The sequence below is a fragment of the Rhinolophus ferrumequinum genome, chromosome 11 (assembly GCF_004115265.2).
Source record: "Rhinolophus ferrumequinum isolate MPI-CBG mRhiFer1 chromosome 11, mRhiFer1_v1.p, whole genome shotgun sequence".
NCBI classification, from domain to species: domain Eukaryota; kingdom Metazoa; phylum Chordata; class Mammalia; order Chiroptera; family Rhinolophidae; genus Rhinolophus; species Rhinolophus ferrumequinum.
The window spans coordinates 49,874,641-49,899,703 of NC_046294.1; the positions used below are offsets into that span (position 1 = coordinate 49,874,641).

Sequence of the window (25,063 nt, forward strand, 5' to 3'; positions counted from 1 at the left end):
CACTACAACTCCCATATCCATGCCATTCTCTCACGATATTTCCACTATGCTGTTTGTTTGCATAGAAAAGGAGCAAGACATATGTGAATTACAGACTTTGGGTTCATTAGCTTTGGAGTTAGAAAGACCTGGGTTTCCATTCTGGTTCCATCTATCACGCTCCACTTTCCCTTTCTGGACTGCAATTCCCTCATCTGTGACTCATAACATTGACAGAGATCTCATTCAATGTTCCCCTTTTCTGTCCTGGTGTAGGCCTCGCCTCCTGGTGAGAAAGTCTCTCATCAGATCATCAGCCTCCTGCTTGTGACTGCACATCCCTTCCTGTCCTGCAAGGGTGTCTGACCCGGGGGTCATGCAGACTGTGTGTGCACACTGGGACCCTGACACTCACACATCCGGTGTGTGATCCCAGGCTCCTCACCGCGACTCTCCATGCCCCTGGCCTCCCTGAGCTGCCTGCCCACCCCAGCCTTTGCCTACTTCTAGGCACGCCCTCCCTGCCCAGCTCACCTGCCGAGCCCATCCACCTTAGTGTCGTCTCTGGAGTCAACACACTTGGTTGGCTCTGGGGGAAGAGCCAGGTAGGGACTGAGACGGCCCATTAAACCCTGGAGCCTGGGCCTGCGAGGGCCTCTCCCTCCAGTTGGTGCCCCCACGGGGCCTCACGCCCACCAGCTGGGAGCAGCTCCCTGGGGTGGAGCTGGGGATTTGGCCCTGGGCTTTGCAGATAATGAAAGCAGCATCATTAACAACCCTCACAGGTCCCAGAACTTTATCACCAATGGGGCATTTGGATTCCTGCTTTCCCATCTGGTCTCACGACAACCAGGGAAGACAAGCAGTCAGGATGGTTGTATTTGACATTTGAGGAAACCAAGCTTTAATGAAGTGAAGTGACTTTTCCAAGGTCACATGAGTTGGGGTGGCAGAGCTGGGATTTAGACCCAACGCTCCAATCCCAGTTCAGCGGTTCCGCAGCACATTGTCTAATGGCTGAGACCTGAGTTCTTTCAGTTACGTGACCTGGACAAATCCCAGGACCTCATGGAGTCTCCTTTTCTTCTCTGTAAAAACGGGACACCAATACTCCTTAGCTCATGGGCTACTGGAAGGTTAGGTGCTCGGCCCAGTGCCTGGCTCGGGCCAGGCCACAGAGTAAACATTCAATGAGTGACAGCTATTATTTTAATAAACCCAGATGGTAATACCCTCGACATGATTGGGATATGCTACTGCTCTTATGCAATGAGGAACTTGCGAAGGTTCCGTGGAACGATTGTGAGCTGGAGGTCTGTGCCCCAACCCCAGGCAGGGCCAAAGCCGCATCAGAGACCATCCCTGCCCCACTCCGATGCTCTCCTTCAGCTCCAGAGCTCTCTATTTCTGACTTTGTGTAAGATTTTAAACAATTTAAAACATTTCACAAGTAATGAATAGATCTTATTATAAAATACTTAAATCAATACAGAGCTTTAGTGAGTAAAGGGTAAAAGTTTTCTGTACCCCAGCCTTTTCCCATATTTCACTTTCCCTCCCCAGAGGTAATCACTGTCACCGATTTGGCGTGTTCTTTCCAGACCTTTGCTAAACGTGCGCGTGTGCACGGGCGCGTGACTGTGTGTGTGTGTGTGTGTGTGTTCTTTTAACATAAATTGAATCATTCTGTACTCATTGCACCACTTGTATTCTAACTTAATAAGTCTTGGACTCTTTCTATGTCTGATCCACTTCATTCTTTTAATCTGGTATCTGGTATTTCATCGTATGGATATGACAGAGATTGTCTATAATTTCCCTGCTGATGGACGTTTAAGTTGTATCCTATTATTGCTATTATGAATAATATTATAACTAACACTTTTAAACATGCTTTTTAGGGTACATGTGCTCAGATATTTCTCTGAGATAGACAGATCCTTAGAAGCAGAAGTTGTGGGCCCAGCAGTAAGCACATTTTTGACTGGAATAGGGTGTGCACGTGCAGGGAGCGACGCAGCTTCGGGCCTCGAGGCTTTGAGAACACGGACCCACGGCAATGGCTGAGCTGACTGTGCTACACGAGTGCCCACTGCTGCGCCCAGGACCAGAGGAAAACCGTTTGTGCGCGATTCGGTCCAGCCCGCAGAGAAGACTTCCATCATAGATCTCTACTGACTGTGGACTTACAAACGGCAGGATGCAAGATGACTAGGCCGTTGGTGACACAGGACAAAACTTCATGGAAACTAAAAAATGGTACCCCCTCCTAATCTAATAAACATGATGGAGTCGAGGACGGTTTTGAAGGTTTCTTTCAAGGAGCTACAACAGGTGGAGGCAACAGGAATAGAGGCTAAAATTCACTAAAAATGCCTTGTTTCATAATTTTGACTTAAAATGATCATAATTGTGACTTTATGAAGATTCTAATTTCTATTTGCTGAAATATTCACTGTCTGCTAACTCCTTTGCTTAAAGTTCCATTTAAGCTCTACATCTTTATCACAATTTTCTAAGGAAGATTTTCTTCCCTTCAATATGTGCCACAAGAAGGTCACTGCCTGCTCCATTCACTTTTCTGAGCATGGTTTTCCTGTCTGCCTGTTTTCGGCTGTGGTGGTGGTGGTGGGAGCGGCTATCCCTGACCCCTTTTTGACCCACGTGAAACTTGAAGGGGACTGAGTGTTAAAGTCCTTTGGTTTCATTGAGTGTAAACTCCATTTTTGGATGCTAAAAAGCAGTCTCTCCTGACAGGTAGCAATAGGATGCCACACCACATCCTGTCAGCACTAGAATGAAATCTCTCCTCCCATGGAAGCCGCTCAGGGTTTCTGTTCAATGAGTCCAGATCCAAACAAACAGTACCAGGAGCCATAGGTCAAAATATTTATGGCAGCCATGTTTACCTTGAATTAAATATCACCCTCTGTGCTCCCACCTGGCCCTGTGCTTCTCTCAGAAACAGCACTCGAAACACTGTCTATTTCTGCCCAGGTCTGTCTCCCTCACAAGACTGTGAACAAATTGAAGGCAGCGACTACCCCGATTTATCTCCGTGTCTCTAGCTTCTACTGCATGGTCTAGCCCCTCCCAAACACTCAGTAAAGCCTTCTCAAATGAATGACCAAATGGGGAAAATTCATTTTGGCAGCTTGATGCTTACTGCGGTGAAAACCACCGCAATCCACTGTACCCGTGGGAAGACCTGGACTGAGCACTGAGAACTGCTGTTGCCGACTGTGCCCAATGGAACGATGCCTTGTAAGAGTTTATTAGGGAATATTACATTCACATGAAGCGAAACCGTATAAAGCCTAGATACACAGTTTAATCGTAAAGGAAACCCCATGTCACATCATTCAGGGGAGAACGAAACATGACAACACTTCGTAAAGCCTTCCGTGGCCCTCCCTGATTACAACCCTCTCCCTCTCCTACAGAAATCACCATGATTCTGGCTTTTATACGACATATGCCTTCTGTTTTCTTCATAGTTTATGACAGCTGTGTGCGTTGATAAAAAATATAGTTTAGCGTTGCCTGTCTTGAACCTTTCTATCGCTTGAATCATGCTGTATATATTCATTTAAGTCTTGGTTTTGTGCTCAGCACGATGTGAGATTTCTCCATGTTGTGGCGTGTACTTGTAATTCCTTCATATTTCATGGGCGCGTACTGTTAACCTTTTACAAACATGTCACAAATTTGAGGAACGCTGCGGTTCTAGATGGTAGAGTATGTGTATCTTCAACAGTATAAAATAGTGATAAGTGTTTTCCAAAATATTTGCCCCAGTGAACATCCCCCGTCAATGTATAAGAGTTCTGACGACCCACATCCTTGCCAACCCCAGATTAGAATGTCAGAATTTGACATTCTAGCCGGTGGGATTGGCTTCTAGTGGTATCTATTGTTCTTGTAAGTTGTGCCTCTTTTAGTAAAGAGGTTGAGCACTTTTTCCTCTATTTATTAGACATTCATTTATTCTCTTTTGTGAACTATTTTCCTCATTTTTCTAATGGCTTGACTCTCTTTTCTTATTTATTTCAACTGATTTTTTTATGTAGTCTGGCTATGAATCCCAAGTCCTTTAATTGGTTATATGCATTGAAATATTACTTCTTTTGTTCTGTAGCTTGGTTTTCCACTCTTTTTACTAGTGTTTTTTGATGAATGGAGATTCTACATTTTAAAGCAGGCAAACTTTTTTTAAAATTAAATTTTATTGGGGTGACAATGGTTAGTAAAGTTACATAGGTTCAGATGTACAATTCTGTAATACATCATGTACATATCACATTGTGTGTTCACCACCCAGAGTCAGTGCTCCTTCCATCCCCACATATTTGATCCCTTTTACTCTAAAACAGGCAAATGTATGCTTTCTTTCTCTAGGTTTAGAGTTTTTAAAAAAATCTACTTTAAGAAATTTTTCCTCATCTCAGGATCAGGACTATAGTTTCATATATAGTTTATAATTATGCCTTTCATATTTAGGCCTTTAATGAGATTGATTTTTGTTTTCTTGAGGTAAGAGGCAAATTTTATTTCTTGATATATAGATACCTGATAGCATCAATACCACTTATTATATGTCCGTCTTCCACACTGATCTGCAGTGTCATTGCCCACATATATCAATTGTCCATATATTGAAGGGTCTTTTTCTGGACTCTCTGTTCTGTTTCATTGATCTCTATATCTATCTGTGTCTTAGTAACTAACCTCTCTGTGCTCTCATCTTTGTTACCATTTACCCTTATTAATATTGAAAAACCTATTTGCCACTTTTTAAAGATACTTTTTCTATTTTATCTGACATTTTAGTCAGTCTAATTGGTTTCTAGTGGTATCTGTTTGTTGCCATTTGCACTTCTCCTATTACTAAAGAGGTTGAGCAGTTTTTCCAGTACTTATTGGACATTTGTATTTCTTTCCATAGAAGGGTTGATTTAATAACCTAGCCTATTATTAATGGAAATGGAAGTCCCAATGGTATATTTTTGGCCCAGCTATAAGTCATTCTTTCCCTCAGAAAACTTGCTGATGTCATTCTCTGCACACTGGTATTCTGGGAGCAGAATTAAATACATCTAAGGACCAGAATGCCCTGGGCTCTGGGGACATGCCATTTTGGTGATGGCTGCTTTGACATCCTTGTTCCTCAGCGTGTAGATCAGAGGGTTGAGGACAGGTGTGAGAATGGAGAACACCACGTTGCCCATGATGTGGAAGTCAGGGGGCAGGTCAGCTCTATAGGCCACGTAGGCTATGGCAATGGATGAGTAGTAGGTGCCAACCACCAGGAGGTGGGAGCTGCAGGTGGAGAAGGCTTTTGAGCGGCCTTCTCGGGAGCTGATGCGAAGCACCGAGGCCAGGATGCGGGCATAGGAGAGAAGCACCAGGAGAAGGGGCAGGAAGGACACCACCATGGCGATGCAGAAGCCCATGAGGGTCTGGGGCGCGGGGTCAGAGCAGGAGGCCTGGACCATGGCCAAGTGGTCACAGAAGCAGTTGTAGATGTGAGCAGTGCTATCAAAAGCCATGTGGGAGGTCTGCACCACCGCTGGGATGGGCAGGAGGAGGGCGGTGAGGCAGGCACTGGCTGCCAGTGCAGCGTTGGTATGTGGGGTCATGAGGACGGGGTAGTGCAGGGGGCGGCAGATAGCCACATAGTGGTCATAGGCCATGACCACCAGGATGAAGGCTTCAGAGCAGGAGAAGCTGTGGAAGACGTACATCTGCAGGAAGCAGGCAGGGAAGCTGAGAGTGTGGTCCCCAAGTAAGAGTAGGGACAGCATCTTGGGTACAGTGGACGTGGTGAAAAGGATGTCCAAGGCGGAGAGATTGATCAGGAAGAAGTACATGGGCTTGTGGAGGCTGGGCTCTGCCACCACAGCCGCCAGGATGAGGGTGTTGCCCACCAGGATGAGCAGGTAGAAGAACAGGAAGATGAAGAAGACAGGGAAGAAGAGGAATTCCTGTAGAGAAGGGATACCCACCAGGTAGAAGATTGGTGAAGAGTCTTTTGATCCATTACAGGCTGTGGCGTCTATGGTGGGACATAGTTGTGTGCCTGGGTGTCAGGCAACCAGGGCATCTGGAAATCAGAAAAACCAGGAATTTGGAATGAGAATTCTGTATAGCTCACTGTACATTTATTGCAATCCAAATCATTTATGACCAAGTCTTGCAGACTGGTGGTGCCATCCAATATTGATTCTTCCATCTTAACCCGCAGTTCACTCCTTCTTTCTTCCATCAACTATTTAGTAAGTACCTACAATGCATAAGGCTGTGAGACGGTAAACAAGGCACTCAACGCCCTCACCTTCACAGGGCTTAAATTCTCGTAAACGAGTGGTATGTTTAAAAGCCAATCACACAGTAAATTATCTAGTTACAACTGTGATAAATGCATTGAAAGAGCTTCTGCTCATTGTCTACTCCATGTCAGACTATGTTTTGGACACCAGATTTTAGATGAACTGGTAGATCGCTATGTTACTGTATTTTCTTTTGCTTTTGCTTAAACTTCTGCTAAGTGGCATCACTAGGGAGGCCTGATTTTTCTAAGGTTTCCTGCAACACACTGCCTATTCAGTCTACTCATCACCCAGAGAGTGGCTTCTCTCTCATTTTCCGGTGCAGCAGCTCTGCTTGGCTCTCTCTCTACTGAGTTCTCTGGGTGCCCTCCCACTCAGGTTTCAGTGATGGGAGGGAAAAATGCCTCCTGTGGGACATCTCTCTTCCTGATGGAGTCCAAACGGAGGGTGGATCTTCCCACCTTTCAGATTGAGTCCTGGGTCTATCATCTTCCTTCCTCCTGGCTGCTACAGCTCAATGGGTGTTCTGTTTAGTTCTTTTATGCTCACTCTGCCCTTGGCTTTTCTAATGCCAACTCTGAAGAAGCCCCAGGGAGCTGTCGTGAGCTCCATTGTACCAAGAAAGGACCCAGAGACCTGAAAGCTATAGCTTCCCAGAGACAAAAGAACCCCATATCAGCAGTTGTTCACTAACTGTGTGCTGGGTCAACTCCGGGACTGCTGGACTTGAGCCGAGGCAACACTGGCGAGTTCCCACTGCGGGATGAGCTTCTGATGAGTGGTCCAGATAGCTTCGTGTTTACATCTGCATCACTGCTGTTTGAACCCCAAGGATTTCCACAAGCAGTTTCTTGTTGAATTCCTTGGAACTACACCTACCTTCTTTTTTTGTCTAAAGCAAATGCAAAACAAACTAACAAAAAACACCTCTCGTGCCCTAGAATTGTAGAATGTCAGAACCAGAAAAAAGGTTTCTTTAAGTCTTCAATTCCAACCCGATTCTTCCCCCCACCCTGCTTCCCCACCACCATTAAAATTGTTCCTGGTTTGCTCTGTGATTGATTTGGATTGTGCAGCCTGGCTTCTAGATTTGGAAGTGGTGACTGGCAAATGCTTTGTCTAAAATGAGCATGGAGAGACAACCTTCCTGTGTGTCTTCCTTGAAAGAGAACCTCAGATGTGAACCTGATTGTCTCCATTTTAAACAGTTAATGCTCAGTTAAACAGAACCCCATTCCAACAAGTTCAGTTAATGGATTTTTCTTCACACTCGAAGGGACGCAAACGGCGCTACCCTGGACATTTCTGCTCTCGGAGAGACAGTCATGGCTAATGGTTCCAGGTGAGGCACAGTAGGGGGTTTGAGGGGCAGAAATGCAGAGGGCCAAAGCCAGAGGGGTCCGTCAAGTCCAGGGGCCCCTCTCCTGCGTCCTCTGGCCCTCGGCTTTGCGGATGGAGGTAGGGATGCTGAGACCCCGGTGGAGAGGTGGTACATGGCTTTTCACTGCCAGGCGGTGCTGGACTATCCAACAGGCAGACCAGGCACGTACTGGGTCTCCGCAAGTCAGGGCATCAAAAATATTTCCTGAAAGAATTTCACATTTGATATTTCAAAGCACCATTTCACTACATCATTATAGAAAATATCTGAATTTGGCTGGACTGTCTTACACTTGTTTTACAGGTTAGGGTTCTTGTTATACTTTGAACAACATACTACATCTGAGCGATATAGCCCTGTGCGTCTGGCCTAAAGGATTCAATCAGGGCCCCTGCCCCCCAGTTCTCCATCCCCCTCCCCACATCCTTGCCCCCATCTCTCCACTCTGGTCTTTCCTGAGATTTGGCACTTTGCCTCCAGTCCACTCACCTGCCAAGGCCTGTGCACCTTGGTGTCTTCTGTGACGTCCCTTTGTGTCTTCCAACACGGCCTGGCAGGGAAGAGCCAGGCAGGTGCTGAGCCCGTTAAACCTTTTAACTTCTCCTTTCACCCAGGTCTGCTGGGGCCCTCTCCCTCAGTACGGGGTTCCTTGGGGCACTGTCCCCGCCCACCCTTCCCCCTACCCCACCCCTGTGTCACCCAGGATCAACTTCTTGGCCCCTTCTAGAGCCTGTGGTGCAAGGGGGTTGCCTCTGGGATTTGCTGATGATGAGAACAGCATTGTTAACCATCCTCATGGGGTCCAGAACTTTACAACCAACAGGACAGCTTTCACTGACGTTATTCCATCTGGACCCTAGAACAGCCAGGGGAGCCCGGCAGCCCAAGGGGAGGAAAGGAAGGTCTAAAGAAGTGAAATGACTTACTAATGCTCGTGCTGGTGTTTCGTATCAGAGCTACAAGTCAGACCCAGGGCTTCATTCCCAGGCCTGCGTTCTTCAGGATTCCATCGTGAGTAAGGGCCTGGGGTCTAAAGTGAGAAAGCCTTAGATTTGAAAGCCAGTTCTAATATATTTTAGCTGTGTCCCTTTAGGAAATTTACTTAACTTCTCTGAGTCTGAGTTTCTCCATCTGTAAGAAGGAACATAATAATATGACCTGTCTCACAGAGTGTTTGAGAGGATTTAATGAGATGAGGGACATAGGGTACGTGAAGTGAAACATGATTATTTGAACATTACTCCAGGAGTGTTGTTTGTATTACCTGGCAGTTGCCAGAGGCAAGTCTGCACGCATAGATTCAATTTCCCATGAGACTGTAGGTGTCCATCTCCCGCAAGAAAAGATGCATCTTTGATGGTTTCGCAGGGTCTCTAGATGCTGAACAACAGTCAACAGCTGGCATCTAAGCTTAGACTGCTCAGTACCCAGTAGTCAGTTTGTTCTGCTTATGGAGCTACTCTCTCACTCCCTTCCCCCAAAAAGGGAAGCAACAGGATCAGGGCCTTATACCTATATCTTAGTGTGTATGTGTGTGAGCTCTTAGCAGCCAACGCAGCTGCTAACGTAGAGGGCAAGCCACCAATTGTGTCTACTACAGTCTAGCCCTTGAACCTTTCAGATTCATTCACTTATCACTTAACCCTTCTTCAGATCTCAATCCTATCACCAGAAGTTCACTGTTTGGACATAGGGTTTCCAGGATTCTGATTAGTCACAATTTGGGGGGAAATCCCTAGGAGAACGATTAGTGGCGTTAACTACAGTCCCTGCTACTGTAATCAGTCCCAAGGCTGCAAGTGATACTTTTTATGTCCTCTACCACCCATTCTAGATTTCTCTCTCTTTCCCTTCACATTCAGTCACTTCAGTTAGTCTAGATGGAGTCCCTTCTAGCGTGACTTAGACCCTCATCCCTGGTAGTTCTGAGACTGGTTATTATGCCTCATCAGACCATGATGCTTTAATTGCCTATTTACAGTTAAACTTGGTCATGAAAGAAACACCAAATGCTCCTGTGCCTGAGGGCCAACATCCCAGCTCCCGTTATGGAAGAGTGGTCTTACTTTCTCTTGAAGATCAGGGCCAAATATCCTTACAAATATGTAACTCCTTTCTTTTTTTTTTTTTGACCTTTGTCTACTTGTGCAGTGGGCTTAAAACGACCAGGTAGCCATTGTAGCTTTAAATGCAGTGAAACTTACTGTGTCTCCTATGGAATCAGGACTGCTTAACGCATAAAGGCTAAAGTCATTAGGACGGAAGCACAGATTCTCTCAAATGGGTCACTGTGGATAATGGTAAGTGGAGCCACTCTAACCTCTACCCACTGGTTCTTGGCAGGAAGCCTGCCTTTTTAATGGGCAATCAAGCTGAAAATGGATCCTTCCCATTGGACGGAAATATGGACCCTGTTACCACTCCCTTATTGGAGCAGCTGGTAGTTTTCTTATGCAACCATTTCAAGCCTCCCACCCCACCCCCCAACTATATTGCTGATACATGAGTACTCACTAACAAACAAGGGGTGCCAATGCCAAAATTATAATAACTTATAGGGGGAAAATTTGACACTGAATTAAACGCTAACTTCTTGGCTCCCGCAACCTGGTCCTCTCTGTCTTATCACCTTATATTATTTCTCTGGGTCTGAGTCCCTCACTAGACTATGAACACCTTGAGGGCAGCAACTGTGTCTGGTTTGTTTCTGTCTCCAGCGCCTCGTAAAGATTTTTATGAATTTTTTTTGCATGATCAACTTTTATTAATCACATTAATGATTGATAAAAATGGTGAAAGCCACAATTATTCTATAGCATCAGTGGGAAGCCTTCTTGATCCGGTATTTGAGGACCAGGTTTTAGTTGTCCGCTGAACTGAATGTAGCCAATTTAGGCTACTGTAATTTATTTACAAATATTTACTGTGCTTCTATTTGGTGCTAGGCACGGTCATTGGTGTCCAGGGAACTGAACTGGTTGCATTTAAGGATCAAGGGACCCAGAATGCCCTGGGCTCTGGGGACATGCCATTTTGGTGATGGCTGCTTTGACATCCTTGTTCCTCAGCGTGTAGATCAGAGGGTTGAGGACAGGTGTGAGAATGGAGAACACCACGTTGCCCATGATGTGGAAGTCAGGGGACAGGTCAGCTCTATAGGCCACGTAGGCTATGGCAATGGATGAGTAGTAGGTGCCAACCACCAGGAGGTGGGAGCTGCAGGTGGAGAAGGCTTTTGAGCGGCCTTCTCGGGAGCTGATGCGAAGCACCGAGGCCAGGATGCGGGCATAGGAGAGAAGCACCAGGAGAAGGGGCAGGAAGGACACCACCATGGCGATGCAGAAGCCCATGAGGGTCTGGGGCGTGGGGTCAGAGCAGGAGGCCTGGACCACGGCCAAGTGGTCACAGAAGCAGTTGTAGATGTGAGCAGTGCTATCAAAAGCCATGTGGGAGGTCTGCACCACCGCTGGGATGGGCAGGAGGAGGGCGGTGAGCCAGGCACTGGCTGCCAGTGCAGCGTTGGTCTGTGGGGTCATGAGGACAGGGTAGTGCAGGGGGCGGCAGATAGCCACATAGCGGTCATAGGCCATGACCACCAGGATGAAGGCTTCAGAGCAGGAGAAGCTGTGGAAGAGATACATCTGCAGGAAGCAGGCAGGGAAGGTGAGAGTGTGGTCCCCAAGCAGGAATAAGGACAGCATCTTGGGGACCGTGCTTGTAGTGGAGTGGATGTCCCGGGCTGAGAGATTGATCAGAAAAAAGTACATGGGCTTGTGGAGGCTGGGCTCTGCCACCACAGCTGCTAGGATCATGGTGTTTCCCACCAGCATGAGCAGGTAGATGAAGAGAAAAATTAAGACAAAGAGGAAGAGGGCTTCAGGCAGAGAGGGGACGCCCATAAAGTAGAAGACTGGTGAGGAGTCCTCTGGTGCATAACAGGTGGCTTTCCTGGTGGGTCAGGGCTGGATGTCACAGACAGACACTGGGGACATCAGCCCATACCTGGAAATCAGAACAATCAGGAAAACATTAACTAGAATATGCATCTTTTTCTTTCCAACCAGGAATCTCAATCTCGACAGTTTCTTTGTGTCTGGAATTTCATTGCACAACTAAGATGCCTAGTATGGTGAGGTGTCTAATGAACAATGGTTGAAAGAGCTGGTCCTGTCTGGTGGGGGAGTGAGGTGAACACAAATATGTGAAGGGCTGTCCAAGGGCAGGAACAACACTTACAGAGAGATAGAGCCAGTGTTAGCAATGCCAGGGGGCCAGAGTTCATCCCCACATATGGAACATGTTTCTTACATTTACAACTATCCCATAAGGCAAAAAAGTGGCTTGAGAATGAGTGAATTCCATATAACTAGAGGTATGCAAGGCTGAGGTCTTTTTGGCTGAAATGCTACAGAGGAGGTTTACTATTTGGATAGGAGTTAGATTAAAGACCTTTAAGCAAGCTTCTACCCCTGGATCCTTGAAAAAAAAAAAAAAAAAGAATAACATAAGTGAACCACATCAATCGGATTCAGAGTTTGAGGGGCAAATTTCTTCTATTTGAGAGAAAAAGTCGAGAAGCATCCATTTATGTTCAATTAAAAATCAATTTAAAAATCAAGTAGTTTATTAATTCAAGTAGCTCCTTTAAGGATATCTGATGTGGTAGCCTCGTTCCCTCTACCACAGGTGGAGGAACACTCCGTGGATGGTAATGTTGATGAGACACTTACCAGATTTTGCCCACTGTCAGCACCAGAATCATGACTGCAGTCATTTGGCACAAGCCCATCCAGTCCAGCTCTCTGCACACAGCAGTTCCTACACGGAGCTCTTTAACCTGAGATCTTGTGAAGACAACAGGATGACTGGCTGTCATGCAGGGTGTCATGCAGGGTCTCAGCTCCAGCTCCCCACATAAGAACGCAGGACATGGTGAGGCCAAAAAGGACCACCCACGGAGCCATAGATAGCGGAGTAATACCACTATAGTTTTGCTGGCGGCTGGGTTGGAGACACAGGAAGCAGGAGCCACACGATCTGCAGCCTGCCATCCACTTCTTTCTGCCAACCAACCTCACCTGCTAACTGCAATCCACTCTTGCTAGCTCAGCCACCATCTTCTTGCTAGCTCCCCATTTTGCTGCTAGTGTAGCCACAGCAGTTATATTAGTGGCTAATGGCTCACTGGTTACAGCTGACGGCCAACTAGCCACAGCTGATGGCCATTTGATCACAGTCGATGGCCATTTACTACCTGAGCCAGCACCTTTCCACGTGAGGGCGAGAGCCTGGAAACTGCACTCCTGGCTCTGTCCCCACACTGGCTGACAGTGACAAAGCTAAACCCAGGGAATGAAAACTTTAAGCACTTTATTCTAAGGTTCCTTTGACTCTACTTGTGTGCTTCTGAGCCCAGATGATTGTCAATACCTCTGACAAAAACTGCCAGCTCACTGGCGCTAAGGAACTGGTGGAAACTCCTCTTCAGGGATGATGAAAGAATCATTGCTGTACAGCTCTGGATGCAATTTCTCTTTTATGCCCAACTCCATTCTCGTTTCATTCCTGGGCTAGGATGTTGTATCTCTTGAATCAGTGTTCTCTGTCTATATGTCCATTCACTTGAGGATTCCCTTTCTGGGATATCTTCTTGTGGTATTGATGGTGGTGGTGGTGGGGCCTCTTCCTCCAAGGAGCACTCCAGAATGCTGTCTGCTTAACCCAAAAATGGATTAAGCTGCTGCTGGGGCTCTCGGTCTGTCTCAGTCTAACCTGGGTGCCCTGTGACCTGCTTTGTATCCTGTCTCTTCGTCATATCCAGGGACCAACTATCCTGATTTGCCCAGAAAGTCCCATGTCTCTGGAAATCCCTCAGTTCCCAGCAAACCCGGATGTTGGTTACCTTACGAGGGTAGAGGCATTGCATATACCTTCTGTAGAGGGAATCATTTCCCGAATGGGATCCAAATTGAGGATGGACTCTCCTCCTATTGGGAAAAAACAGACTCCAGGGGCCGTCCTGGGTCATTCAATACATCTTCCTGCCTCCTGGTTGCTGCAGGTGTTACTGTGTAGCCATTTCATGCCCACACCTTGGAGCCTTCCTTTTCTGACCCCAGTTCAGAGGGCACCACAGAGAACTGAAAAGTCTCAGAACCAGTGTCAGGATAGAAGACCAAGCACTCTGCAGAGAGTAACTGTGCTCCCTGGAGGCTGGTGAAGAAGGTTACTGTGCATCCAAGGCAGCCCAAGACCCCGGACGTGAGACTTTCCAAGCCACAGAGCTGAGCTGAGGGACACACTGACTTGCCCTCCACCTTGACTAAGCCACCCAGAGCCCGTCTGTGTTGGGAGTCAGATCACTGCCTCTCCATCCCCACGGCCCCTGAAGCAGTTCCACTAAGTCTTCCAAAGCCACCTCCAATTTCTCCCTTTTCTAACAAAACATGCCGCAGAGTACGTAAGAGTGGAAATGGCCCTGTGGATAATCGAGGCCCGGATCCTTTCTTTACACATGAAGAATCAGGCCAGGGTGGGGGTGGGGAGCAGCCCTGCGTCAGCAATAGATCAGTGCCAGGGTTGGTCCTGGAAACCAGGCCTCCTGGCTCTGGCCTTGGACTCTTTCCACCAAGGTAGGCCCCTGGGACAATTTGGAGGCTCTGGTTTCCACCTGGGGAAAAATTAGGTCAAAGGTTTTATTTTCTACTCTCCATTTCTTCCGCTGATGTCAGAGACAACTGTACATTTCTGTTCTGTTCTGCGGGCGTTTTCAAACAGGTTCAGATGGACCAGTTACTAAATAGAGGTTCTACATGGCTAGAAAAATATTCTTTTCAAGAAGTGACTTAAGGGAAAAGGTCATGGCAGCCATGGCCCCACGTCCTGAGCAGCCGTACTGTACACCCGATGCCTGGTAAACGCAGCTCGTAATACACCCTCAACAAACATGTGTAAGTAAATGGATTGATGAATGAAAGGTGACCCTGAATTAAACCAAACGTCTTTCCATAATGGACGAGTGAGCAGGGATTTTTATTTTCTCTTATTTCAGCATCTAATGTGACACAAAACCCATTTCCCTGAACGTTACTGGAATTCTGACAGGCTGTTCCTTCCATTGACCGGGCCCCTGAAGCTGGTTTTGCCAGGTTTGCTGGGCAATCACAGAACATCAGAGCCAGAAGGGACCTTCAAATGCAAGCAGTGTAGTTCAATTCCCATTTCCCCTCATTTTTCATTAAATAAATAAATAAATAAATAAATAAATAAATAAATAAATAAATAAATAAATAAAAAGCACTCGGAGAAGGGAGTGCCTTGATCACAGGGAGTTGGTGGCAGAGCTGCACTAGAAGCCAAAGTCCTGGCTCCCTGCCCAGGAGTCCTAAGGGGCCACCATGGGAAAGGCATTGAAATGTCTCTGTCTGGTGGACAATATCATTCTGGGTGTTGTCGTGCTGTTTCTCTTACCTGCCTGGGGAGTCTTTGAGGCTGGACATTGGCTCTGACTCGTCTCCTGTGAAACCAGCCTCTCCGTGGGGCTCAGCACCTTGCTTCTCGGTGTTCCAGGCAGAGCCTGGAGTGTGGCTGTCCTGATAACCTCAGGGGGTTCTTGCTAATCCCTGCAGGATCAGACAACACTTGACTCTATGGAGAGCTTCTGGTCCTGCTCCCTCATTGTTTCTCACAGGGCATGGGCGGCCCAGAGAGGGGCTATGATCTGGTCAAAGTCACACAGTTAGCAAGTCAGCCACAGAGCCAGCCAGCCTGGAATGCTATACAGTGGGCAGAAAGATTTCAGCCCATCTTCCTTTTCTTAGAGCCTCTCTCACAGTGGGGTGAGGGTCCCTAAGTGCCTGCCCTCCCTAAACCCTGCCCTCCGAGAGCCTTGGGCCTCCTTGGGCTCTAACGGGCTCTTGGCACTTCCTTTGTAGCCTTCACACCTGAGACCTCTGCAAGGTGGCCCAGCTCACCTGCAGCCCAGGCCACTCCAGCTGCCCCCTTCCTTCCCAAGCCAGCTCTACCTCAGTGGGTGAAACCAGGTTGGTGCTGAGCCTGGTCCCATTAAACCCCCAGGCCTTGCTCATCCCTAGCCTGCTGGGGCCCTACTCTCTGAAGTCTCCTGCTGGGACCCTGAGGAATGATTTTCTGGGGACTCCCAAGTGGCCGGTTAGCAGCTACCACTGGGCTTTGCTGATACTAGAACAACAAGATGAATAGTCCTCACTGGGCCCAGAACTCTGCGGTGTATGCAGCCTTTCACACCTATTGGCGTCTCCAAATACCAAGGCTCAGCGGGGAAAGAGATTGCCTGCTGCACACAGCAAGCCAAGGACAAGCGTCAGACGTCTCAGGTTTGCTCTTAGCCTAACCTCTGAGCCAACCACACACACAAAAGAGAAAAATATTGTGAAAATTCTCTATGTAAATGTAAAGTGTTGTGCTGTTGGCCAGGGAATAGTGGAGCTGGACGGGTGGCCCTTTGAGTGTTTTGAAGGGAGAGGAACAAGTGTGACAGAGCAGAGAGCCACTCCGTTCCCCAAATCTTCACTCTCTCTTGCTCACCCTCTCTTGCTCACGCTTATTCTTTCTTAGATGCCTTAGAACTCTAATTCCAACCTCTTCTAGGAAGCCTTTTGTGATTTCACTTTCCTCCAGCTCACAGTGTTCTTGTTCTCCTCTGGGTTAACCAGGCCTGGCTGCCTATGCTGCCCATTTTAAAGATTAGGAGAACTGAGGGTCATCGTTCATTCCACACTGAATGACGCTGGCTTTGCGCTGGGTACCTGGTCACAGTGAATTGACACAGTCTAGTGGGGGTAGACAATGGAAACACTGGCCACCAATTATACCCAATGTGATGTGCGCTGCTATAGAGTTGAAGGGCTCAGAGGAGGGAGCAGAGTGGGCTTGCACCATGGAAGACATCTTCTGGGCAGGGCATGAATTATACGTGGATGGAGAGAGCGCTCCAGGCCAGTGCGGCCTGGGCAACGTCAGGAAGGAGTGAGAAGGCGGGAAGTGTGTTACAGGCCAGACACAAGTGTGTTTGGGATGCAATATAGAAGAAGAGACTGGGAGTCTCAACAGACGAGGCTGAAGACTTTGGCAGGGGACAGAGTGAGCAGGGTTTCAAATTCCGGGCCAAGAAATAAGAACTTAGCACGAGGACACTGGAGAGCTAGGGCCAGCTTGAGGCAGAAGACTAACAGTCAGCTGCAAGTTTAAAAAAGATCACACCTACTATCGCGTGGAGAACGGATTCAAGTGGGAAAGACCAGAGGCAGGGAGACCGCCAGAGAACTGGATGGCGAGAAGAATAGGGAGAAGTAGCAACGATAATGATGGCAGAAGCCACTGCCCTTTACTGAGTGCTTACCTGTGCTGGCGACTGTGTCCAGGTGGTCACATACTTCATTTCAATTCACCTGAGCACGGGTTTTTCTTACCCTTCCTTCAGAGGTGAGGAAGCTAAGTAACTAATCCTGCCTTGGTCCCTCCTCTGGGCCAATAGTGAGTTGCTGTTAGAATCCTATCTATTGCCAAAGTCCACAGCTCTGAACTATCAAGGCTTAGAGAAATCTTTGAGGTAGAATCGTCAGAATTTGGTAACTGTATGTGGAAGAGTCCAAAATGATGCTCAGCGTTCTGGTTTGGGTGACAAGGCAGATGGCGGGGATGTTGACCGAGATGGAGAACATGATGGTGGGTGATGAGCAGCGTAGATGGAAGGTTCAGGAGGAAGACCAGGAGTTTGGTTTTGGACATATTGCATTTGAGGAGCCCATGGAACACCCAAATGGGGATGTCTGGCATATTTATGTCTGGAGCTGAGGGGAGAGAGCTGCGTTGCAGGCCAAGACTAGGGAGGTTTATGCTCTGTGAAGCTGGGAGAAAATGTAGAGTGATAAGGACAACACTTTGGAGCAAACCAGCACGAGATTGAAGTACGACAAGAAGTGTCTGCAAAAGATGCTGGAAAAAAAAATGTCTAGAGAGGGAAGCAAAGCCAGGAGAGCATGACACAGCACAGAGGAGCTGCAAAGGGCACGTGTGGTCAGCAGCAGTAAAAGCTGCTGATGGGACCAGACAGATGAGAAATGATGCGTGTCCAGGGGATCCAGCAAGGAAGAGGTCACTGGTGACCTTTGGGGTGAGCGGGTCCAATGGAATGGTGGGCGTGGAAGGTTAGGGGGTGAGTAAGTGGAGAGAGAGTAGATAACATTTAGCTGTGAAGAGACGTGGATAATCGGAGGGCAATGAGGGAGTCAGGGAAGATTTGGTTGTATTTTTAAGTTGGAGATATTTGAGCAGATTTCCCACCATTTATTGGAGGGAATTAGCCAGTGGAGTGGTTGAGAAGGAAGGAAGAGGAAGGGATGGTCCCCAGAGGAGGAGAAGAGGGACTTTTGAGCCCAAGGTCTAGACTATTCATGAGTCAGGTGGGAGAGAAAGAGGTTAAAAAAATAAAAAGAGAGTGTGATAAAGGCAAGTTTGCAGATTTAGTGACTCAGGTGGGGGGGCAAGTCTCACTTAAGACAAGCGTGGTGGGAGGATTTTGTGAAGATGCTGAGAGTGCAGGAGAGTTTATTCTCCACCAAATGGGACTGGGAGGCTGTATAATGGTTATGTGCTTCGACCTTGGTACCAGACCAATTTGGATTCAAGCCTGGCATTTATGTCTTGGACACTCTGTTTCCACCTCTGGAAAATGGAGGTTGTTCGTTGAGTAAGTATCTCTTGAGAGCAAGCTCTGAGCTAGTGCGGTGCCGGTTGAGAAGAGGTGAGGGATGCGAGCAAGTGTCATTAGCATTTTCCACTGAGATTGCACAAGCCCCGTCCCTCTCCCCTGGAAGCACGGGGAGGTCCATAACATTCACAGTCCAGGTTTCACCCTCCTTAGAGAGTGAGGAGGTCAAGAAATGTCTCCAGGAGGAGGCATGTACCAGGAACATTTTTGAGCTCAGAACAGAAAACAACCCAGCCTTCTGAAGTTCCCACCATACTGGAGGCCAGCTGCCCGCCCTGGAATGTCATCAGTGACGCTCTGTCTCACCCCTACTGCTCCTCACCCTCACCAGCAGGAGGCTCTGACAGACGCAAGAGGCTGGAAAAGGAAAGTGCCAAGGAGGAAAGAAAAGTTATAAATATGTCCACGGAGAGCCTGAGCTGCCTACCAGGCGGTGGGCAGGAGTCCCGTGGAGCTCTGGGGAGAAGAGTCCAGAATCCGCCCAAGGTTGGGACCTCCTGCATGCTCATCACCGTCACCTTCCTTTATGCCACTAGGAGGCAGTGTGGTATCAGCTTTGGGGGACAAATGAAGGTGGGTTCAAATCCCAGCTCCTCCCACTTACCGGCTCCAGGTGGACAAGAGACTTCACGTCTCTCTGTCTCTGTCTCCCCTTTGTGAATAGCAGTGACAGTACCAGTGAAATCTGCTAGAGTTAAGGGTTAGTCAGATACTCCAGGTGGGAGTATCTGAAGTGCTGTGATGATTTCCATTGCCATCACTGCCACAGGCACGGAAAGGCCACCCCCGGATGTATTCCCTCTGAGGTTTTCCACCCTCATCGCCGCTTCAAGGCAGAGGAACTGGCTGGTGGGAAGGTACCTGAGGGTCTGGCCAGCCTGTCCAATATTCACTGACCCGGGCCATGCAGAGAACTAGGATATGACCCTGATCCTGCCCTCATCCATTTTCTTTCTGGAGGAGTCAGGCAATACTTGGGGCGGGAGTAGTGGTGGCTCAGAGGTGGTCCTAGAAGGGCGAGTGCTAATCCTGTGACCAGGGAGGAAGAGCACATATAGCACCAGACCTGAATGTGCATAGTAGGCTCTGGGTGGAGACCATTGTAGGTGGGAGGGCCGGTAAGGTGAGTTACCGGTATGTGGTGAGGAGCATCAGATGTTAGGCTAAGAAAGAAACTTTGCTGTGAGGAGCAGGGCTGGATGCCGTCAGATCAGGGTTTGAAAAGATGACTCCAGTAGAATGTGGGTGACCGATTAGGACAGGGAAACGAGTCACAGAAGAGTCAAGATTGAGCAAGAATCCAGGAGAAATGAGGAGGGGTGCTGAATTCGTGGGTGCAGGGGGAGATAGAGGAATGTGAAGAACCAGAGAGTTCCCACACAGGCTGGAGAGAGGGAAGGAGAGAGGGAGTCAGGGATGGGAATACCCCCACTGAGACCGGGAGCTCCAAGCAGGGACCTGGGACGGGCAGGTTTCCAGGCCAGCGATGAACTCTTTGCTGAGCCGGAGGTATCTGGGGGACCCCCAGGAACAGGTAGACATCAGGAGGGAATCTAGGCTGGAGCCAGATCTAGGAGTCACCAGCTGGGGTTCAAGCCCTTCCTGTTGTGGATGGGAAACCTAAGATTTGAGGGGGAAAGTGACATAACTAAGGTCACTCAGAACAGGCCTGGAAACCAGTCAAAGGTACTTAGCTCAGTACTCAACTCCGTACTCAAACCCACGGCTTAGGGACAGGAGGGCCGATGACTGAGAATTCAAACTAGCCCTTTCAGACACTTAAGTGCCGTTGCTTACAATATGGAATTCTGGGGCCAGACTGTCTAGGTTAACCCCGGATTCTGCCTCTTACCAGCTGTAACCTTGGGCAAGACTCCTAACCTCTCTGTGCCTCAACTTCCTCATCTCTAAACTGGGATTATAATGGGTAGTTGGGAACATTAACGGAGACAATACGAGTAAAGTACTTACAACAGTGCTTGACATGGAATGAATGTCAGTCATAATCATTGCATCCATTTCATAGTTGAGGAAACTGAAACTTAGAAAAATGAAGTAATTGCCCAACACCACACAGCTAGTTATTGGCAGAGGTGAGGCTTAAGTGACTCCAAAAGCTAGATTGCTTTGTTTGTGCTGAACTGTCTTCCCTTTTGGCTATTTCTGGAAAATGGTTGATGTTTTTAACTTAAGAGACAGGACTCCCCAGCCTAAGACCCTTAGAGGAGATTCTGTGGCCCTCCAGGCTCCCTGTCTGGGCTCAGCTCTGATTCTAACACCGTCACGAAGCCTGTTTGCTGGAGAGAGCCAGCCCTGCCCTCGGCAGAGACCAGGTGTGCTCCCTTTGGGACACCTCAGGCCTGGTCTCTGCCATCCCCCAGTAGGACACTTCTGTGTTCCACCCAGCGGACCAAAAAAAGAAAAAAGAAAGGCAGGCATTTAAATAAAGACAGCACCACTTGAATAACGAGAGAAGTTTAGATATGAGTGCCAGAAACAGCAGGAGTGAGCGAATCTAGGAAAAGTGTGTGTAGATTGGAGAGAGTAGGTGTGTTTGGGGTAGACCGTGAAAAGGAGAGAATCAAGCAAAATGCAAACTGACGATGCTCCGAATAGCAACACTGATGAAAACAAGTTAGCCTGTTCCAGCCCCTCCCGAGAACCTTAGAACAGAGGCAAGCCTGGAGGTGGCCCTGATGTCAGGCAGAATTCTCTTTGCCCGTGTGCTTCTCACTGGAACATCTGCGGAGGGCCTGCCTGGCTGAGAAGCAGCTGCCCTCCCTGGTTCTGCTTCCTGCCTTCATCTTCAGGCTCATAACCACGTCAGGAAAGGAGGTGACTCAGATTCCTAGATGAGGCATGAGGCATGCGCCCCCAGCAGCTGTCCTAAACTCCGCTCAGAAACAGCTCTCGGGTTTCTACAGAAAACCCACACATGCTGCTGCACTTCCTTTCCTCAAGAGAATAAAATCACAGCAGTATTTGTTGAGGAACCTCCCTACCGGGCACTGTTTCAAGCACGTCCATTTATTAGCCCCATCCTACAGAGGAGAAAACAGGCATAACGAATTAAGAAACACGTGGGTATGGAGTTTCGGTTTGGGAAGATGAAAAAATTCTGGAGAGGGATGGTAGTGATGGTTACACAACAATATGTATGTACTTGATACCCTGAACGTACAATTAAAATGGTTAATTTGATGTTATGACTATTTTACTACAAACAAACAATTAAGTAACACAGCTCCCAAGTGGAGCAACCAGGAGTCGTAGCCACTTAGTCCGGTCCCAAAGCCTTATTCTTGACCACACCTGGTTTCCTCTCACTTGCAAGTGAAGATACTGAATTGGCAGACGACAGAGAGAAACAGAGAGACTGGGGTACTTGACTTTCAGCTGAGAAAGATGGGTTTATCCTGAGGGTACTGGAAAGGGTTGCAGGACGGGGGGTGGGGTTTTCAGCAGGGAAGAGGGGTATGGTCAGATTTAAGAGTGGGAAAGTTTCTTCTGGCTCCCAGGAAGATGGACTGGAGGATGAGGCTGGGGCACAGGCCAGCCCGAGCTGCTGGTGGCCTAGACCAAGGTGGGGACAGCAGGAGGGAAGAAGTGGGCCGGTTTAAGAGACTGGTGAGGTGGAACAGACAGTATGGAGGGGAGGGAGAGAAAGAGGGAGAACTCTCACCGGGCTCCTCCTGGCCTGTCCATTTCAGGCTCCTCGGACAGTGGTCCTTCCAGCCCCTTTCCCGGACAGGCATCCTGGAGGAAAAGCCTGCGGCACAGGCCTCCTTTCTGGGCCCCAGGGGGCAGTGTTGCAAAATCTTTGGGAAGTTGGGGCCCTTGCTCCAAACTACCTGCAGCCAGCGGCAGTTGCTTGCACCCTCGTCTCCTCTCCCAGCCTTCATAACATTCCTTCTGGGAGAAGGACCCAGGAGCCAAATTATTAATAACCATAATCCCTCATGTCCCACTCTTGACACTTCACAAAAGCAGTGGTTCATCCATTATCTCATGCTGTCCTTCCCAAAAGACAGGGATAGAGCAGAATGAAACCTTTCCTTTGATCCCCCCACCACCATTTTATAATAAGGAAACTGAGGACCAGGCAGGAAATGGACCCTGACCAATGCCAGTGTGTGGGTGGCAGAGCCGGGGTTGGGGGCCAGCCAATGCCCGGTCTGGACCCCGTGAGAGGAGGGCACAGCCCTGTAGTACCCATGGAACAACAGCTGCTAACAACGGCCACCTGCCTGCCTGTGAACCCCAGTTTTGCCCTTGAGCTCCCTCCTACCTCAGGCGGCCTTCCCTTGTGATTTATTCCCATGGGGTTGTCAGTTAGGTTGTACTGACCTGACACCACCTGAGTCCTCCTCGTCTTCTGTTTCCAGAATTACCAGAGTCATCGCCATTGCCACCATCGCCACATTAATAATGGCTTATGTCTGATCCGCTCTCAGAACTTAGCAAGGACTAATCCATCCATCAGCTCATCTGAGCCTTATGACAGCCCTGGGAAGGTATTTCCCAGACAAGGGCACTGAGGATCAGAAAGGCAAGTGACTAGCCTCAGGTCACCCAGCTAGGCCTTGGGGGAGGATACGGTCTCCTGAGAGAGAGAAGCTGTGCACATACCGAGTTGAAGATAGGGAGAGGTGATCGGGTTTAGTGCAGGCCTGCAGGAGGTTTCCTGTCATCTCAGTGTCATGGATGAGGAAACTGAGTCTCAGAGCTCTTCTTACTGGGTCAGGATTGAACCGTCTGATGCCCAAGCTCATGCTCCTTTAAGGGCTCAGGGCTGACACTTTCAGGGAGGGATGCAGAGCGTCTAGCATGGTTTGCATTCTCTCCAGGGGGGGAATGCTTGGTGGCAGGTGGAGTCAGTCGGACCTTGGGGAAGGCTGCAGTTGGGGCAAAAGGGCTTCCTGAGGAGGAACCTCCAGGATTGGTTTAAGGCTGAGTGGGCTGGAGCAGCCAGTGGCTGTGCCTACCTAACCTGCACTTTCCGCACAGGATTAGGAAATTTGCTGTGTTCTAATCCAGGAGCTGTGTCAACAAAGAGGGGTAAAGTGGTAAACCTCTGCAGAGAGAGAAACTGAAACCTAAAGAAAGACAGTGACTTCCCCGTGGTCACGACACACACAGCCGAGCCTACCCCTCTTCAGGCCTCAGTCTCCCAATCAGAAAAAGGGAAAGGTTGAATTAAATGAGCCCCAAGTTCCTTCCTGCTCTGACCTTCAGAATACCGTGCTGTCCTTGGCTCAGATTCCAGTCCCTACTGTATATATGACATGTATCCTTGGGCAAGTCACATGGCCTCTTTGAGTGTCAGAGTCCTCATGGGTGAAATAAATGTGACATTGCCTTCCTTGGACAGATGTAATGAGCCATACATGGGAGAATGTCTGCACAGCTTGGGTTCTGACTCCCAGACAGCACCTGGAAGGGTAGGAAAGCCTGAGGCTCTCACTTGTCTGAGCAGCCAAGGGCTCATTTATAGATATCCGCTCCCCGGCTGCCAGGCTAGAGGGAAGTGGGAGTAAAGGTGCTGAGGTGGCACTTTGGAGCCTTTTTCAGGAAGCAGCCTCTGACCACTCTTCCCTCCCCCCGCCCCATCTTCTGGGCATCCTTACAGCGATCCTCATAACAGTCCTGAAGGTGAATCGTTTGACCTCACCATCTCCGTTTAACAGATGAGAAGACCAAGACCCAGAGAGGAGAAAGGACTTGCTCTAAGTGCCACTGCAAGGTAGCAACAGAGCTGGGACCAGAATCGAGGTCTTAAGTCTGGAGGCCGGGACTCTTCCCTCATACCCAAACTCAGTTCTATAAAATGAAGTCTCCTGTTTTGCCTGGTTTGCAAAAAGGCATTTCCCTGAATGGGTTGGCATAAAGAGGGGAAGCACTTGGGTTCTGCAAACAGCCTGAGGTTTTACCAACAGCCTCAGGCTCAGCATGAGGACACAGGGCTGTGAGAACAACATGGGGCCCTGAAAGCTACAGAGCTCTGCAAGCTGTGCCAGGCTTTGCCAACAGCACGGGACTCAAAAAAGGCATCAAGTTTGCAAACTGGGGAATCTACAGATGGTACTGCAATCCCCACACATCGTGGGGCTCTGTAAAATGCACAGGGCTCAGCAAACACCATCTGGCAAGCGGCAAAGCTGGGGTGCAAACCAGGTTGTCAAACCTCAAACCTGGGCCGCCCAGAATGGGACCTCACTGCAGGATTAGCCCAGGAGCCATCAGAAGACCTGTTTACCTAACTCCCCGAGGCTCCCAGGTACCTGACCCTTGGTCCAAATCTACAGCTGTGTTCAGAAATATTCTCGGACCCGGCTGTATCAGCCTGGGGAGGCTAAAGTGATAAATGAAGACCACTCCTGCCTGAGGTTACTGTATGTTCCGTACCCTGTGGAATGTTGTGCGTTGATAAGATGAACGTAGCCAAGCAATCTGGTCCCAGAACATACCCAGATCAATCCACGGGTAGAACTTCTTCAGCCTCTAGGACCAAGACAGGGGCAACCAGACTTCCAGAAAGTCTGAAGGGACCTCCCCTCTCACAACTGTGCACCTGCAGTTTACAGTCTGGAAGGATGCACTTCTGCCAGTCTCAGGAAGGACAGG

At 48.6% G+C, this 25,063-nt stretch overlaps 2 protein-coding genes across 2 annotated transcripts; both read right to left on the reverse strand.

Annotated features, from left to right (window-relative positions):
• Nucleotides 1–5,075: 5,075 nt before the first annotated feature.
• Nucleotides 5,076–6,797, reverse strand: LOC117029743 (olfactory receptor 2AT4-like). The gene is made up of 2 exons (XM_033118934.1): nt 6,770–6,797; nt 5,076–6,034 (listed from the first exon to the last, which is right to left on the reverse strand). Exons 1-2 carry the CDS (start codon nt 6,795–6,797, stop codon nt 5,076–5,078), a joined length of 987 nt encoding a protein of 328 aa, XP_032974825.1.
• A 3,876-nt stretch (nt 6,798–10,673) lies between these two features.
• Nucleotides 10,674–12,451, reverse strand: LOC117029744 (olfactory receptor 2AT4-like). The gene is made up of 2 exons (XM_033118935.1): nt 12,420–12,451; nt 10,674–11,637 (listed from the first exon to the last, which is right to left on the reverse strand). Exons 1-2 carry the CDS (start codon nt 12,449–12,451, stop codon nt 10,674–10,676), a joined length of 996 nt encoding a protein of 331 aa, XP_032974826.1.
• Between the last annotated feature and the right edge of the window lie 12,612 nt (nt 12,452–25,063).